Raw genomic sequence first — 19,993 nt, 5'->3', positions numbered from 1 at the left:
TAAGAAGCTTATCACTTCGGTACCCGGTTATGGATAAATATTATCCCCGATAGAAGATTATCCATACCGGGTATAATAAGCTTATCCTTTCAGTACCCAGTTATGGATAAACATTACCCCCGGTAGAAGATTATCCATATCGGGTATAATAAGCTTATCCTTTCAGTACTCCGTTATGGATAAACATTGCTCTCAGTAGAAGATTATCCATATCTGGTATAGTAGCAGCTTACACAACAGCTTCCTTTCTTCTATAAATAGAAGAGATTTCAGTTCATTATGTACATCAGTTTGAATTCGAATAATATAACAGTTTCTCTCTATACTTGTCTTTACTTTACAGTCTTTATTTTATAACACGTTATCAGCACGAGACTCTGACATCTCGAGCAAATACTTTGAAAGTATTAGAGGTAAGAACTTTCTTTTCCTAAATAATGTCAAATCTTTCTAAACTTGAATTTGTAGCCCTGGATATATCGGGCAAAAGCTACATGTCTTGGGTGTTTGATGCTGAAATTCATCTTGATGCGATGGGTCTGGCAGACACCATCAAGGATAAAAATCAGGCATCAAACCAAGACCGTGCCAAAGCAATGATATTCCTACGCCATCACCTTGATGAGGGCCTGAAAATGGAATATCTCACTATTAAAGATCCAGTCATACTGTGGAATAATTTGAAAGATAGATATGACCACCTGAAGATGGTCGTTCTTCCACAGGCACGTTATGATTGGACTCATCTAAGGCTACAAGATTTTAAATCTATCAGTGAGTATAATTCTGCTATGTTCAGAATTATTTCCCAATTAAAATTATGTGGTGATAATATTACTGATCATGATATGTTGGAGAAAACTTTCACCACTTTTCATGCCTCGAATATGCTCCTGCAGCAGCAATATCGAGAGATGGGATTTAAAAATTATTCTGAACTTATCTCACATCTTCTTATAACAGAGCAACATAATGGGCTATTAATGAAAAATCATGAAAGCCGACCTATTGGTTCTTGTCCATTCCCTCAAGTGAATGAGACGAACTTTCACCAATCTAAACGTGGAAGCGGTCGTGGCCCCAGTCGTGGTCATGGCCGTGGTCGGGGAAGAAACCCCAATCATGGTAATAATAATGCACCAAAGAAGCCTCCTCACCACCAGCAGTGGAAAAGGAAGGAACAAAAGCATGAAGCGGTGCAAGCGCCAAATGCAGAAAATGCATGCTATAGATGTGGAGGAAAAGGGCACTGGTCACGTACTTGTCGTACGCCAAAGCACCTGGTTGAGCTTTATCAAGCCTCCCTGAAGAAGACAGAGAAAAATGCTGAAGCAAATTTTATTTCTGAAGATAATTTAGACTTCATGCATTTGGATGTAGCTGATTACTTTGCACTCCCAGAAGGAGAAACAAGTCATGTAATCGGTAGTGAATCTGTAGAAATGTAAATATTTTAATTTTTGTTGTTTGTAATAGATAGTATGGTTATGTAATTGTTGTACATAAATAAAAGTTATGCTTTGATAATGATGTTTACTATAATATATTTTATTTATGTTATTTTGAAGAATATGGATAACCCTCAAATTATGTTTGGATCAAAGACAAATCATGAAGATATTTGTGTTATTGATAGTGGAACAACTCATGCCATATTCAACGATCAGAAATACTTTTCTTATTTGCATAAGGAAAAAGCAAATGTTTCAACAATTTCTGGTAATATAAGTTTGATTGAAGGCTCCGGAAGAGCCATAATATTTCTGTCTAAGGGAACAAAACTTATTATAGACAATGCATTGTTCTCCTCCAAGTCCCGAAGAAACCTGTTAAGTTTTTATAGATATCCGCCGAAATGAGTATCATGTTGAGACAATAGATGAAATGAACAGGGAATATCTTTGTATTACAAAGAATATTTCTGGCCAGAAATGTATTGTAGAAAAGTTACCAACTTTATCTTCTGGCTTATACTATTCAAAAATTAGTACAATTGAAGCACACTCTATCGTAAACCAGAAGTTTACGGATTCAAATACTTTTGTGCTTTGGCATGGCCGTTTGGGCCATCCCGGATCAATAATGATGAGACGAATTACTGAAAATTCGAGTGGGCATCCATTAAAGAACTTGAAGATTCTTACAAATGACGAATTTTCTTGTGATGCTTGTTATCAAGGAAAAATGATCACTAGACCATCACCAATGAAGGTTGGTATTGAATCCCCTGCCTTTTTAGAGCGTATACATGGGGATATATGTGGACTTATTCACCCACCAAGTGGGTTGTTTAGATATTTTATGGTCCTAATAGATGCATCTTCAAGATGGTCTCATGTGTGCCTACTATCATCTCGCAACCTGGCGTTTGCAAAACTATTAGCCCAAATAATTCGATTAAGGGCACAATTCCCAGATTATCCTATAAAGGCTATTCGCCTTGATAATGCTGGAGAATTCTCATCTCAAGCTTTTGATAATTATTGTCTATCCGTTGGGATAAAAGTTGAACATCATGTAGCTTATGTTCATACTCAAAATGGACTTGCAAAGTCATTTATTAAACGCCTGCAATTGATAGCAAGACCACTACTTATGAAAACAAAATTGCCCATTACTGCTTGGGGCCATGCTATTTTGCATGCAACATCACTTATCCGTCTCAAACCGACACATTATAATAAATATTCTCCGTCACAATTAGTTTTTGGTCATGAACCAAATATTGCCCATCTACGAATTTTTGGATGTGCTGTATATGTGCCAGTAACACCACCACAACGTAGTAAGATGGGACCACAAAGAAGGATAAGAATATATGTTGGGTTTGAATCACCCTCTATTATTCGCTATCTTGAACCATTGACAGGAGATTTATTTACTGCTCGATTTGCAGATTGTCGGTTTGATGAAACAAATTTTCCACAATTAGGGGGAGAGAAAAAGGAAATCAAAAGAGAAATTGTGTGAAAAATTTCATCATTATCTCACTTTGATCCCCGTACCCCTATATGTAATCAGGAGGTCCAGAAGATCATCTATTTACAGAATATAGCAAATCAAATGCCAGACGCATTTACTGATTTGAAAAGGATAACTAAGTCACATATCCCAGCAGAGAATGTGCCTATCCGAATTGATGTCCCAGTAAGACCATCTACTAGCATGAGAGATAGTGAACCTAAAACACGCCTGAAGCGTGGTAGGCCTTTGGGTTCTAAGGATCGAAATCCTCGAAAAAGAAAATCGACAAATGATCAAAACGATACTATGAAGGGATCTCCTGAAGAGACCCAAAATCTGATTAGTTCTGAGATTCCTGAAGAAATCAATGAACCCGAAGCTCATGTGAGTGAGGAACTTTTAATAAGTTCGATTGGTGATGGGATTAATTTAAATCGATCTGAAATAGTGGTGGATAATATTTTTGCATATAATGTTGCACTTAATATTATGCAAGATAGTGAGGATCTTGAACCTCGATCTGTCGAAGAATGTCGACAAAGATCTGATTGGCCAAAATGGCAAGAGGCAATTCAATCGGAATTGAAGTCACTTGCTAAAAGAGAGGTCTTTGGACCAGTAGTCCAAACACCTGCTGGTATAAAACCAGTTGGTCATAAATGGGTTTTTGTGCGAAAAAGGAATGATAAAAATGAAGTTGAAAGATACAAAGCTCGCCTTGTTGCACAAGGATTCTCACAACGACCTGGAGTCGATTTTGATGAAACATCTTCACCTGTTATGGATGCCAAAAAATTTCGATATCTCATCAGTTTAGCACTACATGAAAAGCTTGAAATACATCTAATGGATGTAGTTACAACTTATCTGTACGGTTCACTTGATAATGAAATTTATATGAAAATCCCTGAAGGATTTAAAATGCCTGAAGCAAAATCTCAGGAAATGTATTCAATCAGATTACAAAGATCTTTGTACGGTTTAAAGCAATCTGGGCGCATGTGGTATAATCGCCTTAGTGAATATTTGCTGAAAGAAGGTTACATAAATGATGTTATTTGTCCATGTATTTTTATAAAGAAAATGACATCAGAATTTGTTATACTTGCTGTTTATGTTGATGACATAAATCTTGTTGGAACTCCAGAAGAGCTCCAAAAGGCAATTGAATATCTTAAGAAAGAATTTGAGATGAAAGATCTTGGAAAGACAAAACTTTGTCTTGGTCTGCAAATTGAACATTTAGCAGACGGGATCTTTATCCATCAATCTGCCTATACAGAAAGGGTCTTAAAACGCTTTTACATGGACAAAGCGCACCCATTGAGTACACCAATGGTTGTTCGATCACTTGAAGTGAATAAGGATTTGTTCCGACCTCCAGAAGAGGACGAGGAACTCCTTGGTCCCGAAGTACCCTATCTCAGTGCAATTGGTGCACTAATGTATCTTGCTAATGCTACAAGGCCTGACATAGCATTTTCTGTTAATTTACTAGCAAGATATAGTTCTTCTCCTACACGGAGACATTGGAACGGGATTAAGCATATATTGCGATATTTAAAGGGAACTCTTGATATGGGTTTGTTTTATGCTAACAAAGATAGTGCAGACCTTGTTGGTTATGCAGATGCAGGTTATTTATCTGATCCCCATAAAGCTCGATCTCAAACCGGCTACGTATTTACATATGGAGGTACTATCATATCATGGCGCTCCACAAAGCAATCTATTGTTGCTACTTCTTCAAATCACGCTGAGATAATAGCTATTCATGAAGCAAGTAGGGAATGCGTATGGTTGAGATCAATAATTCATTTTATTCGAGAAAAATGTGGTTTGGAATGTGAGAAAAGACCCACAATTTTATACGAAGACAATGCTGCATGCATAGCCCAATTGAAGGGAGGATTTATAAAAGGAGATAGAAAGAAGTACATTTCACCAAAATTATTCTACACACACGATCTTCAGAAAAGCGGTGACATTGATGTGCAACAAATCCGTTTAAGTGATAATCCAGCAGATTTATTCACTAAATCTTTGCCAACTTCAACTTTTGAGAAGATGATATACAAGATTGGAATGCGGAGACTCAAATATTTGAAACAAGGTTTTCATCAAGGGGAGTAAAATACGCGATGCACTCTTTTTCCCTTACTAAGGTTTTTTCCCATGGAGTTTTCCTTATAAGGTTTTTTGAGGCACCTGACAATGCGTCTTACTAAATATGTGTACTCTTTTTTCTTCACTGGGATTTTTTCCCACGTGATTTTTCCTAGTAAGGTTTTAATGAGGCACATTATCTTTTAATGAACATCCAAGGGGAGTGTTATAAATATATTATATTATGGATGTTCATTTAGTACTCCGTTGTAAATAAGCTTCCTGAAGAAGCTTATCCATATGGGACTCCACCGTAAATATATTTATCTATTTAGTACTCTATTGGAAATAAGCTTCCTTAAAAAGCTTATCACTTCGATACCCGGTTATGGATAAATATTATCTCCGGTAGAAGATTATTCATACCGGGTATAATAAGCTTATCCTTTCAGTATCCAGTTATGAATAAACATTACCCCGGTAGAAGATTTTCCATACCGGGTATAATAAGCTTATCCTTTCAGTACCCAGTTATGGATAAATATTACCCCGGTAGAAGATTATCCATATCGGGTATAATAAGCTTATCCTTTCAGTACTCCGTTATAGATAAACATTGCTCTTGGTAGAAGATTATCCATATCTGGTATAGTAACAGCTTACACAATAGCTTCCTTTCTTCTATAAATAGAAGAGATTTCAGTTCATTATGTACCTCAGTTTGAATTCGGATAATATAACAATTTCTCTCTATACTTGTCTTTACTTCACAGTCTTTATTTTATAACATTTCAGGCAGTTTGTGTTTTTCAAAGAATAAATCATTCTGATGTTTGGTTGCTACAAAATATTTCTCGACGGAGATGGGAAAATAACATTTCAGTTGTAAGTTATTTTTCTTAAACCTTTTCCAATTTTACTTCAACCAATGTTATTATCCATCTTTAATATTAAATTTTTTAACCAGAAAATTATCTTATTTTCTAATATTTAACAACTTTTTTCTTAAAATATTTTTAACTTTCCAGTCAAACATAAAAATATATTTTTAAGAAGATAAATTATTTCTCAGAAATGCATGTCCAAAATCAAGAAAATAGGCCTAAAAATAAGGCGGTGCTCTCGCTTCTCATCTACATCAGGGGATATGTTATTGGCAGTCATTAGAGACACGCGCGGTTGATCAACGCCACGCGCTTCCGCAGTTTAGTGCTTAATATCAGGTCCTCAAAAATGGCGACTTTAGGACAGCTGCTTCCAAGTTGCGGTGGCACAGTGCTAAATTCTAGTACCCTTTTGCCGTCTCCCTTCCCTTCGCCAACTACAGCTAGGTATACTGACTTAATTTAAAAACATATTTTTCCTAAAGATTATTTAAAAATACACAGTTACGTCAGCCCTGTTTCACCAGAATAAGCTGACAGTTGTAGTGCAGAAATTTCAGAGTGAAAATGTCAATTCCGGCGACTCAAGCTTCGATAGTGCTCCCCGAAAATCGCATCATAGTGGGTCCCTTTTCCTCGGCTTCTTATGGACTTGTAGTTATTATTAGAGTATGTTTTATAGTATACTAATAGATGAATTTTGTTATGTAATTTGAGCACAGTTAGGTTGCGGGTCGGTGGGAGTGGACTTCTTGGCTGCTGTTGCTTCTTATCCTAATCCAGATGATAAGATTCGAAGCACTAGCTTTCAGGTTCTTTTTAAACATTTATGCAAAGACTGTTACTGCTCAAGTTTGAGCTCGGTGTTCTTTTTTTTTTTTTAAAATTCTTTGCAATAATGAGAAATGATTATTGTGGTAATTACAGGTCCAGGGAGGCGGTAATGCTGGGAATGCTTTGACTTGTGCAGCTCGCCTTGGCCTAACTCCTAGAATTATTTCAAAGGTCTCTCTCTCACTATGAAATTCAGCTCTTTATGCATCCTCTACTCGGTTGTTATCTGTATAAGAAGAAAAGATGTATTTATATGGCGTAGTTTGATTAAAGGTACCACACACACACACACCAAAAAAAAAAAAAAAAATCCCATCATAGAACTTTTTTTTTTTTTTGATAAGGTGAAGATTAAATCCCATCATAGAACTCTGCATGATTAATGTGACATGAATTCCTGCTTAAAACTATACATTATTAAGATGACTCCACTAATACAGTTTTTTATTTCCATTGAAAAACTACGTGTAGTTAATTCCTGCATAGCTCTTTTTAAAAAAAAAATGTAATACCCTATATAATTTCTGTTTTTATAACCAAGAAATCCCTTGGTTCGGAATTGTGGGGAGAATGGGCCTAGCCCTCTAACTTGGGGCAGTCCGGCGCACAAGGCATCCCGCGTTCATGTAGACAACCTACCCTAATGAAAGCCCTCTAACTTAGTTGGGGCAACCCGGTGCACAAGGCATCCCGCGTTCACGCAGGGTCCGGGAAGGGCCGCACCCCAATGGGTGTGATGTAGACAACCTACCCTAATGCAAGCCCTCTAACTTGCTCCCACTTAAATACCAGCGTCGTGTCGGTGGCAGGGTTCGAAATCATGACGTTCGCCCTATCCACTCAATCCATGTTACGTTTTTTTTTGGGTAGGTAATAAAAGATTTTATAATACTTGAACTAAGCCCGTGCGTTAGGTATAATTACAGGTTATGCAATCCCTATTACGTCTAGCATAGCATCTACATCATGTACAATAACCAGATTGCACCAAAAAGCTAACAAAAAAATACATCTCTGTTTAAGGCCGAGTGTTTCTCTTTTGCCTTCCAAAATTCCATGTTGCATCTTTACCGTTGAACCAAAGCCCTGGGGCCTGTAAGACCTATATAACTTATGAGGAAATTGCTGTCTTATTTTATACAGGATGTACGTGTATTAGCATTTTCATGATAGGCTTTGGTAATAACAATCCATTTATTGTAGTCCTTGCATAACTAGTCTCTCAACCAACCAACCAATGGTAATGCCTTTCATCATGTTGGATTGCTAGAAACAGTCTTCAAGCAGTAGCATCCATCAATCTTTCCTCTGGCTTTCTTAATTTCATTTTCAATTTGTAACTTCTATAACCTTTTGAATTAATGTCCTTGAAATCTTCACCTTTATCTCCTAATTCCTAGTTGTTTTCTTAGGTCTCTAATGACTCTCAAGGAAAGGGGATACTGGAGGAACTAGAAGCTGATGGTGTAGATTCGTCTTTTATCGTGGTGAGCCATCCAGACCTTCAATGCTTCTAGTGCTAGAAAAATGACAACTAGAAGGTTTTTCTGTGTTTTTGTAGTTTGTTTATATAATGGAAATGGTCCTGTACTTTTTTAAACAGTGAAATCGTGATTCTGCCTTTTTCTGTCCTCAGGCTTATTGCCATATACTCACCTCTAAGGGAAGTATTTAATTATTTATACCATATGTTTTTTAATTCCAGGTGTCTGATGGGGGCAATTCACCATTTACCTACATCATTGTTGACAACCAAACGTGAGTGCCTTTTGTTCTGTTTTCAGCCATTTCCAGACTGTTGATAGTGATTAGTTACGATTGCGAAGTAGTTGTCCTGACATGGATTTGCAGCGCTGAAGTTTATATCCAAGTGTTAGTTGTGACTTGTGAGTCCTGTCTAATGTTTTCTTTTAATTTCTATGTCAAAAAAATTCTATGATATACTATTTGCTGGGTGGCAGCTGCAAATTTTAGCGCTGTGCTATTGAAGAATCAAACTAAATTTCAAGTCTCTGAGTACTTATCAGAAGTCAAACAGCGCCATAACATGCCCATCTAAACCAAAATTCAATAGATAAATAATGAAAATATGCTGTGCTCTAACTTGTTCTAACTGCGTTGACTCTGATGTTTAGTTCCCTTAGTCAGTTTCTGGTCAGTAAATCTTCTCTATTGAGACACTGGGTTGAAATTACATCAAAAGTTTGACATGTTTAAAGATGGAGACTGACGTGTCTTGGATACTGCTTACTGCAGCATCTTTGCAGCTTGTATATCAACCAATCAACGAACTGTTCCTCAATCACGCTTATTGGGCTTGGTTATGAATTTTCCGTTGTGCTTCTGCTCTATTTGGACAGATTTAACTTCATTATTGGTAAACAATTTGTTTTTAACGGCAAATTAGGGGTTTTCTAATATTAGATGCTCTCTATATCTCAGATTTCCCTCCTAGACTGCCATACAAGTCTCTACCCGAACCGAGAACTTCAGGAAAATAACAGACGCAACATCAATGAATCTTAATCCCAACTAGTTTTTATCGCATAGTTGATCATTTTTCTTGGCAGCTTGCATGCTGATTGAATTTTACTGGGGAGGTTCTAGCATTAATTGTAGGAAAACAGGTTGCCTTTCTATTGAAGAACTACTTGTGTTTGATGTTTCAGGAAGACTCGCACTTGCATTCACACCCCTGGATATCCACCCATGATACCTACTGATCTTTCCCAATCAAATTTGTTGTCATCATTGGATGGTGCTAAGCTTGTCTATTTTGACGGGAGATTGCATGAAACTGCTGCTGTTGTAGCAGAGGAGGTATTTTCCTCTCACTTCTCTCTCCATCAAGCTTTCTGAGTTCTCAATACTATTCCTGAATCCAATACATTTAAAATGGAAATAAACTGCATGCTTTTGGATTTCCAGTGCAGGCAAATACAAGGGGTATACCCATTTTAATTGATGCTGAGAGGAAAAGAGAAGGATTAGATCACCTTTTGAGCTTCGCAAGCTATGTTGTTTGCTCAACCAAATTTCCTCAGGAAAGATATTCACTCTTATAAACTACATCTGTCTAGTTTTTTGGCTGCAAGCATATGTATGGAAGTATGTGAACATCTCTTGTCCTGCTTCTAGCCTGTCCCCTGCCTTTGAATGAGTTGGACAATCACTAATCTTCATAGAGAATAATTTTAGATTGGGATAGTTTCCTGTAGTTCCTCGTTAAAGCTTTTTCATGGACCTTTAAAGGCCCTATGAATGTCCTCAACGTTATTAATATTACTCTACCAAATTCTTAGTCTAGCGCTCTATTTTTCACTATTCAGGGGCTTATCTTATCACAACAACAAACCCAGTAATTTTCCACAAGTGGAGTATGGGGAGGATAAGATGTACACTGCTTTACCCCTACCTGGAAAGGCAAAGAGATTGTTTCTGATAGACACTCGGCTGGAGAACGGATGAATAAAGTAATGACAACAAGCAGGAAAAACAACAAGATAAAAATAAGACCAAAGCCAAGAAAGCAGTTAAACTCTAGGTGGTAATAGCAATCTATGAATAAAAGGATATCATACTAACACTAATTGCTAGCGAATTGAGTAGGACAAAGAGAAACGCTCAACTACCTGCTAGCCTTCTACCTTAATCCTCGACCTTCACACCCTCCTATCTAGGGTCATATCCTCAGTCAGCTCTAGCTGCTCCATGTCCCTCCTAACCGCCTCTCCCCAAGACTTCTTAGGCCTACCTCTACCCCTCCTGATACCAACTAAGGCTAACCTCTCACCCCTTTGCCCCTGCTTCTCCTCTTAACATGCCCGAACCATCTCAACCTCGTCTCCCGCATCTTATCCTCCACAAGCGCCACTCCCACCTTATCCCGAATAACTTCATTCCTAATCTTACCTAACCTGGTAGAGTTCTTGACATGCCAACACTCTGCTCCATACGTCATAGTTGGTCTAACTACTACCTTGTAGAACTTACCTTTAAGTTTCAGTGGCCCATTCTTATCACACAAGACTTCGGAAGCGAGCCTCCTTTATGTAGCTTGAGAGTGGTCATGCTTTTGTGAAGCTCATATTATGGGACCGCTTAAAGAAAGTATGAAGAAGCTAGAGAAGAAATTCTAGAAAATTAACTGCAAAAACGGTAGAGAAAAGCTCCTTGAAAGGGAAGGGAATTATTCATGTTCTTTATGAAGAGAAGACTTTGATGAACATGGAGATGCCATGTGGAGACAAGAGGGGTTGCTCTGATGGTAAGCAACCTCCATTTCCAACCAAGAGGTTGTGAGTTCGAGTCACCCCAAGAGTAAGGTGGGGAGTTCTTGGAGGGAAGGATGCCGAGGGTCTATTTGGAAACAGCCTCTCTAACTCAGGGTAGAGGTAAGGTCTGCGTACATACTACCCTCCCCAGACCCCACTAGTGGGATTATACTGGGTTGTTGTTGTTGTTGGAGATGCCATGTGGGGAACAGAGTAATTATAAGTGAGCACATTTATGCAAAAAGAATGAAGCTGAAAAGGTCTTTGCTTTTTTATGGTAATAATTGCAGTAAGGCTGTGATGAGCTATCTAAGAGATTTCAGCTTGTGACACCTCACTCCATTAGATGCCTCTACTTCCTTTGTGGTTGGAACTTGGTCAAGCATGTCCTCTGTAGTCTGCTCTTGACCAGGGTATTTAGGCCAGACTGCAGCTAGCCTTAGCTCAACTCTTTCAATATAAAGTCTTTCCAACTTCAGAATGAGATGAGAATTTGGTTCTATGTACGTGACAAAAATTTAGACTACTGCAACTGCAAGTGTCTCACAGCAACAACCTTTATGTTGGGTGTAGTGTTCACACATTTGGTTTTATGATATATAAAGGGCCATACTGGCTAAAAATTGTATGTCACACAGCATCTTAACCGTTCTCACTTACAAGCAAGTTTTGAGCTATTTTCATTCACATCAATTCTTTTTGTGATGCTCTGATAAGGAAATTGTATATTGATTGACTTGCAGGAATGGACTGATGCTTCTTCTATTCCAAGCGCCCTTCTTTCCATGCTCTTAAGATTGCCAAAAGTTAAATTTGTTATTGTGACGCTGGGTGAAGATGGTTGCTTAATGCTACAAAGGACAGAAATGGGTATTTGCGTGCTTTTTTTTCCTTCTCTTTTTTATCAACTAAAGACTGCAACTATTTTTATATTTTCTGCATCCTACAGAGACTTAAATGCTTTTGCAGACAATCAAGACCTGGAAGAAAGGGATGTCGACGATTTGTTTGAAAAGCTGAATCAGAAAAAAGACACTAACGCAACATCGCCAGCATGCATATCCTCGGTATTTACCTGTTCATCGTTTTCTGTAAAACAAGCAGTTATGGAGGAATCATGCAAAAGTAGGCACATGGAACCTTATTTTACAGTTAACTTATGGCCTCTTGGGCTCATTGATAACCTCTGTTATGATAGTCTTTATTCTAAACCATGGTATTATTTGTTTATCTTCTTGGCTAAAGAAAGTATCAGCACTTCTATTTCCTTTTACTTGCCTTTCAAACCAGCCTTTTTAACATGTACTTATTAAAGATGCACCCCCCCTTCCCCCCCCACACACATTCACATTTCTTGTTTGGATTTCTCAAGTTTCAAATATATATAAAATTGTTTATACGCCCTTTAACCCTTAAGACTGTATGCTCTTTGACTTTTCATCATTTGATCTTTTCAGTCAACGTTGAATGCAGTCAGGTGCTTCTTGTGCCAATGAAAGTGCTAATTAGAATTTTGTTTATCTGCTGGTCTTGCTATTTAAGATTTCACTTGCATGTAGATATGATTATGGTGTATTAGCTTCAGATTATATGTTTTTATGGCTGCAGAATGTGGCAAAGCTACATGCAAAAGGGATAGGGACAATCAGCGGTAAGTTACTTGTGGGAACAGCTGAAAGTATACCTCAGACAGAACTAGTTGATACAACTGGTGCTGGAGATGCATTCATTGGTGCAGTTCTTTATTGTATGTATTTATCCAACATAATCTATTTCGGTGTTGTCCCTTTTACTGTGATCCCATGGCCTTCCTACACGCTGTCTGAAATATGAGGGGTTGGATGTCCCTCAATTCTATTGATCTCCTTTCTTCTTGAAGTTAGATTCAATGCGTTAGAGGTTCCTTTAGTTTCTTGTTAAAGATCTCACCATCTTGGTCTCTTTATGTTTGCGCGCATCCATTTCCATTTGCTCTCTTATTGAAGTCTCATCTCATGACTCCTATATTATATCTTGCAGCTATCTGTGCCAACATGCCACCAGAGAAAATGTTGCCATTTGCTGCTCAAGTGGTTAGAAATCTTGTTTCTTTGGACTAGTTTTCTTCCCCTTTTGGTTCCTTTCCTCCATTAGCCTAGGAAGTCACGAGTTCAAGCCGTGGAAACAGCCTCTTGCAGAAATGCAAGTAAAGGTTGCACATGATAGACCCAATGTGGTCCGGCTCTTCTCCAAACCCCATGGTTAGCCGGAGGCTTCACTTTTCCTTCCCTTACTCCGAGAGTCTGGAGGTGTAACCGAGGCAACAAATGTCAGGAAAAACTAACCTGTGATTTGTGGGTGGATTGCAGGCAGCAATTAAATGCAGAGCCTTGGGAGCTAGAGCTGGTCTTCCGCATTACACAGACCCTCGCTTGACACCTTTTTTAGTCTAGAGAGCCCAAGGGATGGCCATGGTTGTACTGTTGTAGAAAATGGAAGCAAAACTGGTCATCGGCTTGGGCTTTTTCTTATTGTGTTTTTAACAGGGTTTCTGTGGACTGACATTCTGCTTCTTTTCTTACAGCATCTACCCTGAAATTTTATGGCAAAGGCTGAAATGTCCCTTCTATGTGTATAATTCGATGTTACGAGCTGCTCGAGTTTCTTTGATTGTCTGATGGGTTTGTTTGTTCTTGAGTCATAGTTCCTCATTTTATCCAATCAATTGCTAAAAGAAATTTCATAGGTGAAAGATCATAAATTGGAGACTAGTTATAAAAGTTTTCTTTATTCTTTAACATAATCTGTAAGTTTAACAAATTAAATACACTAGGTAGATGAATTGAAGGACCAAAAGTATAAAGAAGGTATGATAAAGGAATTCAAACTATATCTCTAAAAAGTACTTAGACTTCTCTATAACGACATCAGTATATAATAATTATTCACTATAAAAGTCAAGTTTTTTTCGGGATCGGTTCTTTTATTATGTTATAATACTTTTCATCTATAATTGCACTTTACTATAACTGCCAAAAAATATTAGACCAAACGACTTCTCTATCAACCTTATTTTCAACTATTTGATTTCTCTTTTCGATTAATGAATTAATATTTTTTTTAAACTTCATATCCAAATTTACTTTTTGATTAATGAATTAATACTTTTTTACTATTTCCATATAATATAGTAGTGAAATGTTAACATTTTAAATTTAGTGTTCAGTCAATCACGTCATATTATCAACAACAAGAAGAAAAAAAAACGAATTGGTTGGTTTCTTATGGACACTACAATCTGTATTAGTAGAGCAAACCATAAGAATTGATGAAACACAGTAGCATTAGAGTAAGGAACTGAGGGATCCGAGAGGAGTTTAACTTTTGTGCATTGGCAATACATAATTTTACTCTATCATGTTAGGATTACTTACAACTACAAGTAATTTTCTATATTGATTTTTAGCTTAGTAATATAAAAATGCAGCAAACAACGTCATAACCACTATTTAACTACTAGTCTCTCCGTATGCGCGTTGTGCGTATTATGTCATATTAATATTGTTTACCCTAGAAACTGGATAACAATTAAATTTATAATGTGATTTTAAGGATACGTGATTTCACCTAATACCAATTGATAAATATAAAGATTAGTAATGGAAATTGACAATAAAATAAGGCAAAACAGTGTCACAACGTAATTAAGCTCTTGAGCTCGGATATCCTCGAACTGGTCAATGTAAGAAGAGTAAAAAAAATATGACAAGCTGATAAACAAGAGAATGTAAATTAAAGAGAGAATATTGTATTGCTTTGATATGCATGAATGTGAAGTGTTTACAAAATGATTATAACCCTCTTTATATAGCAGATGAATCCTATCTATGGTATAATTCTAATTACGGAAGTAAATCCCTTGATTAGCCTAAACAATCGCCCTTGATTTGATTTGTTCTAGGATTTCTGCCATGATCTTTGTCTGGTTATGATATCTCGCTTTTTTGTTATTGCGCTTTGCTCGAAGTCTGTCATATTTGGTCTCGAGTGCTGCTGGCCTCGATCTTGACATGATACCTTATCTTTGTTCTCTATTTTGATCCATTACGAGGCTGGCCCTTGATGCAATTCCCTGGTCTCGATCAAATAGTAAAATCGGGTAGGCCCGTTTTTAACCATATACAAATAGTCCCCTCGTTTCTTGGAACGTAATGAGAAGAAACGAATTGAGCCTTCGATTTTGTATCTCGATCTGTCATGACATCATCCTTGTTACGTAAGCGACGGAAGTGACCGAAATGTCCTATTGGTACAGTTCCCAAAATTATTAATGAGCGTCAGTTGGCGGTCGGCCACCAATGCCTTTGAACCATCACCATGAATCCCTTAAATAGGTCTTCTTCTCACTTCTTAAAACTTTGAATTTTTCTTGTACTAATCTTCAAAATCCCTTTGAGTTCTTCAAGTTTATCTGCAAATCTTCAAAGCTCTTTACATATTTTAAGACGTTCCGTTCTGCACAATCTCTAGGCCTCGTTATCACCTTCCCTCAAACCACCAAACCTTATCATCTTCTTCTTTCTTTAAACTTACACAAAGATGGCGAAAACGTCAAAAATGTTCCATAAAAAGAGGGCGCTTCTTCATTGCGATCGGCCGGTGGAGCCACGCCCTGAGGAGTGCGTTCCCGAGGTGGGGTGTGATATTTCTTCCAACTTCAAAGTCGAGAAAACTTCATCTGTCCCTGGCCGGTGTGAGCCAATGTCGGGATACATGTGCTTGATAATTGAGAGTGACCTTGAGCGGGTCAAAAAAGATTGCCATTGGGAGAAGAAAGAGGTGGTGATTCCGACTCCCGAGGAAGATATCACTACCCACGTGAAAGAGTTTCTAAGTGTTTACACTTACCCTTTAACGCTGGGCCCTGTCGATCTTGTCATCATCGAATTCTGTCGCCAATACCAAATAACCCTAGGTCAGATCCACCCTTCCTTTTGGTGGATTGTGATTCTGTTCCGATTTTTCGCGAGCAAAGCCAAAGGGACCTCTTTCACCCTCGACCACCTCATCAGGCTGTACAAGCCCCATCTTTTTCGAGGTGGGTTAATAAAGCTTTAGCGTCGGGCCAACAAGGTGCTGTTCTCGAGCATAGACGAGGAAAAGGATCGAGGGTGGATGGGTCGGTTCGTTCGAGTGAAGACTTACGACTTAAATCCTTCCTTTAGCTTCTATTCAGTATTTTGTTTCCTTTACTCATCCTCATCGATATCCTTTTCCATGATGTAGCGGTCGCTTGGATGCCTGGTGCGATTCTAAACCTCGAAACCTGGGTTCGGACCCTAGATTCGACCTTCTCGTACGCTAAGCGCTCATGGCGCGACTTAGCAAGGGGCCGGTGGGAGGCCAAAAATCTCGGTAAGCCTTTTCTTTACGTATTTGATGGCTTTTGTTAAAATGTTTCCCTCTTAGGCTTACTTGATTTCCTTTCATACAGGCCTCGGGAAAGATGCCGTCATGAGGCCCCCGTCCGGGGAGAAGGAGGTTTCGCCCCAGGTCCCGAAGCCGTCGAAGAAAAAGAAAAGAAAAGGGGTCCTGCCCTCCGATACTCCAAAGCCCAAAAAGAGCAAGGCTCGCAGGTCGAAGAAAGACGTCGTCGTCCTTCTTGCTAATGTAGCTCAGCGACTAAGGGAGGAGAAAGAGGAAAATGAAGATGCTGGCTTCGAGCTAGTAGCCCGAACGAAGAGGAGTGCCGAGGCCCCAAAGGCCGCTGATCCAGTAATGATCGAAGAGGTTCAGCCTCGAACCGAGGAGATCTCGAAAGATGGCCCAAGCAAAGTCCCCGAGTCGTCAGAGGCTGAAGATGCCTCCCACCGCGATGAGCAGTCGACAGATTTGCCTGAAGGGGTTGGTTCCGAGGCCCTTCGAAACGAAGAGAATACCCCAAATGACTTGCTTGGGGCAATAGATATTGGTGATTCACCGACCCTCCCCATATTTTATGAGGGGCAAATTCAGGAAGCCCAGGACATGGGGACCCCCGCTATGGGAACAAACCACGAAGGGGAGGACCTTTTCCGTGGTTGCTTCACGGGAGTCAAAGATGCTACCGACATGGGTGATGCATTGAGTTTCTTCGATGAGGCTCAATGACTTCTGAGCTGGGTAAGCCTCAGCTCGCTCCATCAATATTACGCTTGTATTTATTTCTTCTTGCATGATTTCCTTTCTTTCTTCATAGGCTTTGATACTTCATCGGGAAGCATTCTCTAAGTACTGGACAGAGATGATCCGGTGCGAGGACGATCATAAAAAGCTCACGGAGGAGAGAAATGCCCTCAAACTTCTCAGTGGGCAAAAAGAAGAGGAGATCAAGGAACTCCGAGCCGAACTGGCCACAACCCATAAAGAGAAGAACGACCTGATTGAGCAGTTAATGAAATTTTTTTAGAAGCTCGATGTATCAATTCGGGAATGACGACTAATACTTTGACCATGCAGGTTCAGCAGAAGTCCTAAAAGATCGAGCAACTTCATGAGGAGGCCAACATGATGAAGGCTAAGACTTTGGGGTGGAAGCAAAACATGGACCCCCTTGCTTCAGAGAAAGATACTGCTCGAGCCTAACTGTCATCGGCCGAACATCAACTCCAAATCATGAATGAGGAAAGCTTGGCCCGAGCCAAGAAAATTGAGGAGCTCGAGGCTCGGTTGGCCGCCGAACTTACAAAGACCGTATCTGAGGCAGGAAAAGTAAAGGCTGACGCAGAGGCAATCATGGCCATCTACCAAGCTGATGCCTAAGCTACTCAAGCTTGAGCAAAGGAAGTTGCTTATAAGGCTTTGACTCGATCATACTGGGTTGCCGAGCATGCCAAGTACTAGTCTCGAAGAGAGATTCTTAAGGAGATTTATGCTCGTGGCTTTAACCTTGCTGTCGATATCGAGAACGTGAAAGAACTTGAGGCCGAAGCCAAAGCGTTGCTCTCTTTCGATGATGATGATTCTGGGAGCGCGAGTGGATTTGAGAGTGGAGAGGATTCTGATGACGAAGACGCAGCTCCCAAAGAAAATTAGGCACTTAGGATTTTGCCTTTTTTTTGAATTTTTTCTGTAGGATCCTGACCGATCCATGTAAATAATTTCATATATATATATATAACGTTTCCTTTCTTATCACGACTTTTGCCTTGTGAAAATTCCATTTACTTTTTGCATTATGACAATTTTGATACACTTTATACCTTGCGAGAATCTTGACTCACTTCGTGCATTGTGAAAATTTTGTTTGTGAATCTGAAACTTAGGCGACTTGATCAAAATCAGACTAATATAGTCTCTATAATCGATGAGTATTTGCTCGAACTCAAAGTGAGGGTGGATTCTCGAACTCAAAAATATAATGGCCCTTAGGCTCTTGAATTGGGACGATATGGACTCAAAAGAATAGCTTTCCCCCCTTTTCGGCTTAAAAAGTTTAATCATATAAGAATTTGTTATGCCTTAACACAAGATAAATCTGTACCCATTAGGATTTTCGAGGGTTAGTGTTATCGAAAACCTTTACTTTGTTATGCCTTAGTGTAAGCTTGTTCGAGAGTTTGAACAATTTGATACCCCTTAAGGTTTTTGAGGGTTGATGTTATCGAAACCCTTTGTAATTTTGCCGAGAGTAGCCCTTTTAACCGGTTTTGTAAAAATATTAGAAGGCATATTTTGTTACGGAATTAGGACGTCTTCGAACCGTGTTAGTTTGGCCGTAGCCTTTAACTTTGAGATTTGCCCTTTGGGTTTGTTTCTCAATTATACTTCGAACTTGTTCAAAGCGACAGTCCCCGAGTGGGGTGGCCGTGGCCTATAAAAACGAGGGTTGCCTTTTTAAGGTCTTATAATCTTGAAGTTTAATAATTCGAGCATTTTGATTTTTGGATGGCAATTCCCGAATACAGGGTTGATTGTTCGAGTGTGATGGTCACTTGAGCCAGTTTCCACAATAGATCATAAGTATGAAATTGTATAGTAGAAATTCACTAAGGCATGGAAAATCTGATAAGGAAAAATATTTCTTTCAATAGATCATTTATGCGTACATGTTTTTCCATTAGGTCTCGAGTAATCTACATGGACACAGTTCATTTGACGTTTAGCCCTTTACAAAATTTACCTACCGAGACCCATTGACACGAAGTATTTTCCTTGAAAACGTAACATCCGAGGGTGATGCCCTCCAGTATTTGAGGTTGATTGTAAAGAAGCCTCAAATACTATTATATTGCTCTAAGTTAGCACTGTCACACCTCTTTTTTCACTACCCCCCGAGAAGGGGTATATAAGGGAGTTTTTTCCAACTTAAAGTGACAATCGAAACGGGATTATTTATTTATTAAATTCAGAGTCGCCACTTGGGATAATTTATGGTGTCCCAAGTCACCGGTTCGAATCCCGAATCGAGGAAAAGATTGACTCTATTTTACAGTCCGCGAACACAGAAACTCGGGTAAGGAATTCTGTTAATCCGGGAGAAGGTGTTAGGCATTCTCGGATCCCGTGGTTCTAGCACGGTCGCTCAACTGTTATAATTGGCCTATTATCTGATTTTAATACATGTTTTAACATATTGTGCGATTTTAAACTTTATAACCGCTTTTAATTATTTTTAAGGAAAAATTACAACGTCATTTAAAATACGTCTTGAACCACGTCATATAAATGCACCCGCGACTCTCGACATATTTTATCTAACATTGTTGAGATTTGGATTTGGGTCGCATAAATGCGCACCCTAGTTTAGGAAGGTAAATTATTAAAATAACGTGCCTAAAGCAACTACGCATTTGCAACTTTGCGAGGGCCATGGAAAATTTGCTAAATGGCACGCCTCGATTTCTAAGGATAAAAATATTAATTAAACAAGGGCCATGCAATTTAAGGTTTTGTTCGGCACGACGCACCTCC

At 38.8% G+C, this 19,993-nt stretch overlaps 1 protein-coding gene across 4 annotated transcripts; it reads left to right on the top strand.

Annotated features, from left to right (window-relative positions):
- The first annotated feature begins 6,147 nt into the window (after positions 1-6,147).
- Positions 6,148-13,738, top strand: LOC104217449 (uncharacterized). 4 transcript variants are annotated; one of them, XM_070156087.1, is made up of 13 exons: positions 6,150-6,401; positions 6,515-6,575; positions 6,677-6,766; positions 6,882-6,959; positions 8,201-8,275; positions 8,494-8,546; positions 9,458-9,608; positions 9,722-9,835; positions 11,809-11,932; positions 12,032-12,129; positions 12,671-12,809; positions 13,082-13,134; positions 13,411-13,738. In XM_070156087.1, exons 1-13 carry the CDS (start codon positions 6,304-6,306, stop codon positions 13,492-13,494), a joined length of 1,218 nt encoding a protein of 405 aa, XP_070012188.1. In that variant the 5' UTR covers positions 6,150-6,303; the 3' UTR covers positions 13,495-13,738. The 4 variants fall into 4 exon arrangements, 3 of the variants coding, with proteins under 3 accessions (XP_070012188.1, XP_070012187.1, XP_070012189.1); XM_070156086.1 differs by having other exon boundaries at positions 6,151-6,401; positions 6,506-6,575; XM_070156088.1 differs by having other exon boundaries at positions 6,318-6,401; positions 6,495-6,575.
- The last annotated feature ends 6,255 nt before the right edge of the window (positions 13,739-19,993 follow it).

The sequence above is a fragment of the Nicotiana sylvestris genome, chromosome 9 (assembly GCF_000393655.2).
Source record: "Nicotiana sylvestris chromosome 9, ASM39365v2, whole genome shotgun sequence".
NCBI lineage: Eukaryota > Viridiplantae > Streptophyta > Magnoliopsida > Solanales > Solanaceae > Nicotiana > Nicotiana sylvestris.
The sequence above is the reverse complement of the archived record's forward strand: the minus strand, read 5'-3'. Positions and strand labels throughout refer to the sequence as shown.

What these genes read in the sequence shown, in the direction of transcription:
- LOC104217449 (XM_070156086.1), top strand. Translation starts at nt 6,304, where the DNA reads ATGGCGACTTTAGGACAGCTGCTTCCAAGTTGCGGTGGCACAGTGCTA. An exon ending in TAGATTCGTCTTTTATCGTG is followed by an intron (nt 8,276 to 8,493) that starts GTGAGCCATCCA and finishes TTTTAATTCCAG; the next exon opens with GTGTCTGATGGGGGCAATTC. An exon ending in CAACCAAATTTCCTCAGGAA is followed by an intron (nt 9,836 to 11,808) that starts AGATATTCACTC and finishes GACTTGCAGGAA; the next exon opens with TGGACTGATGCTTCTTCTAT.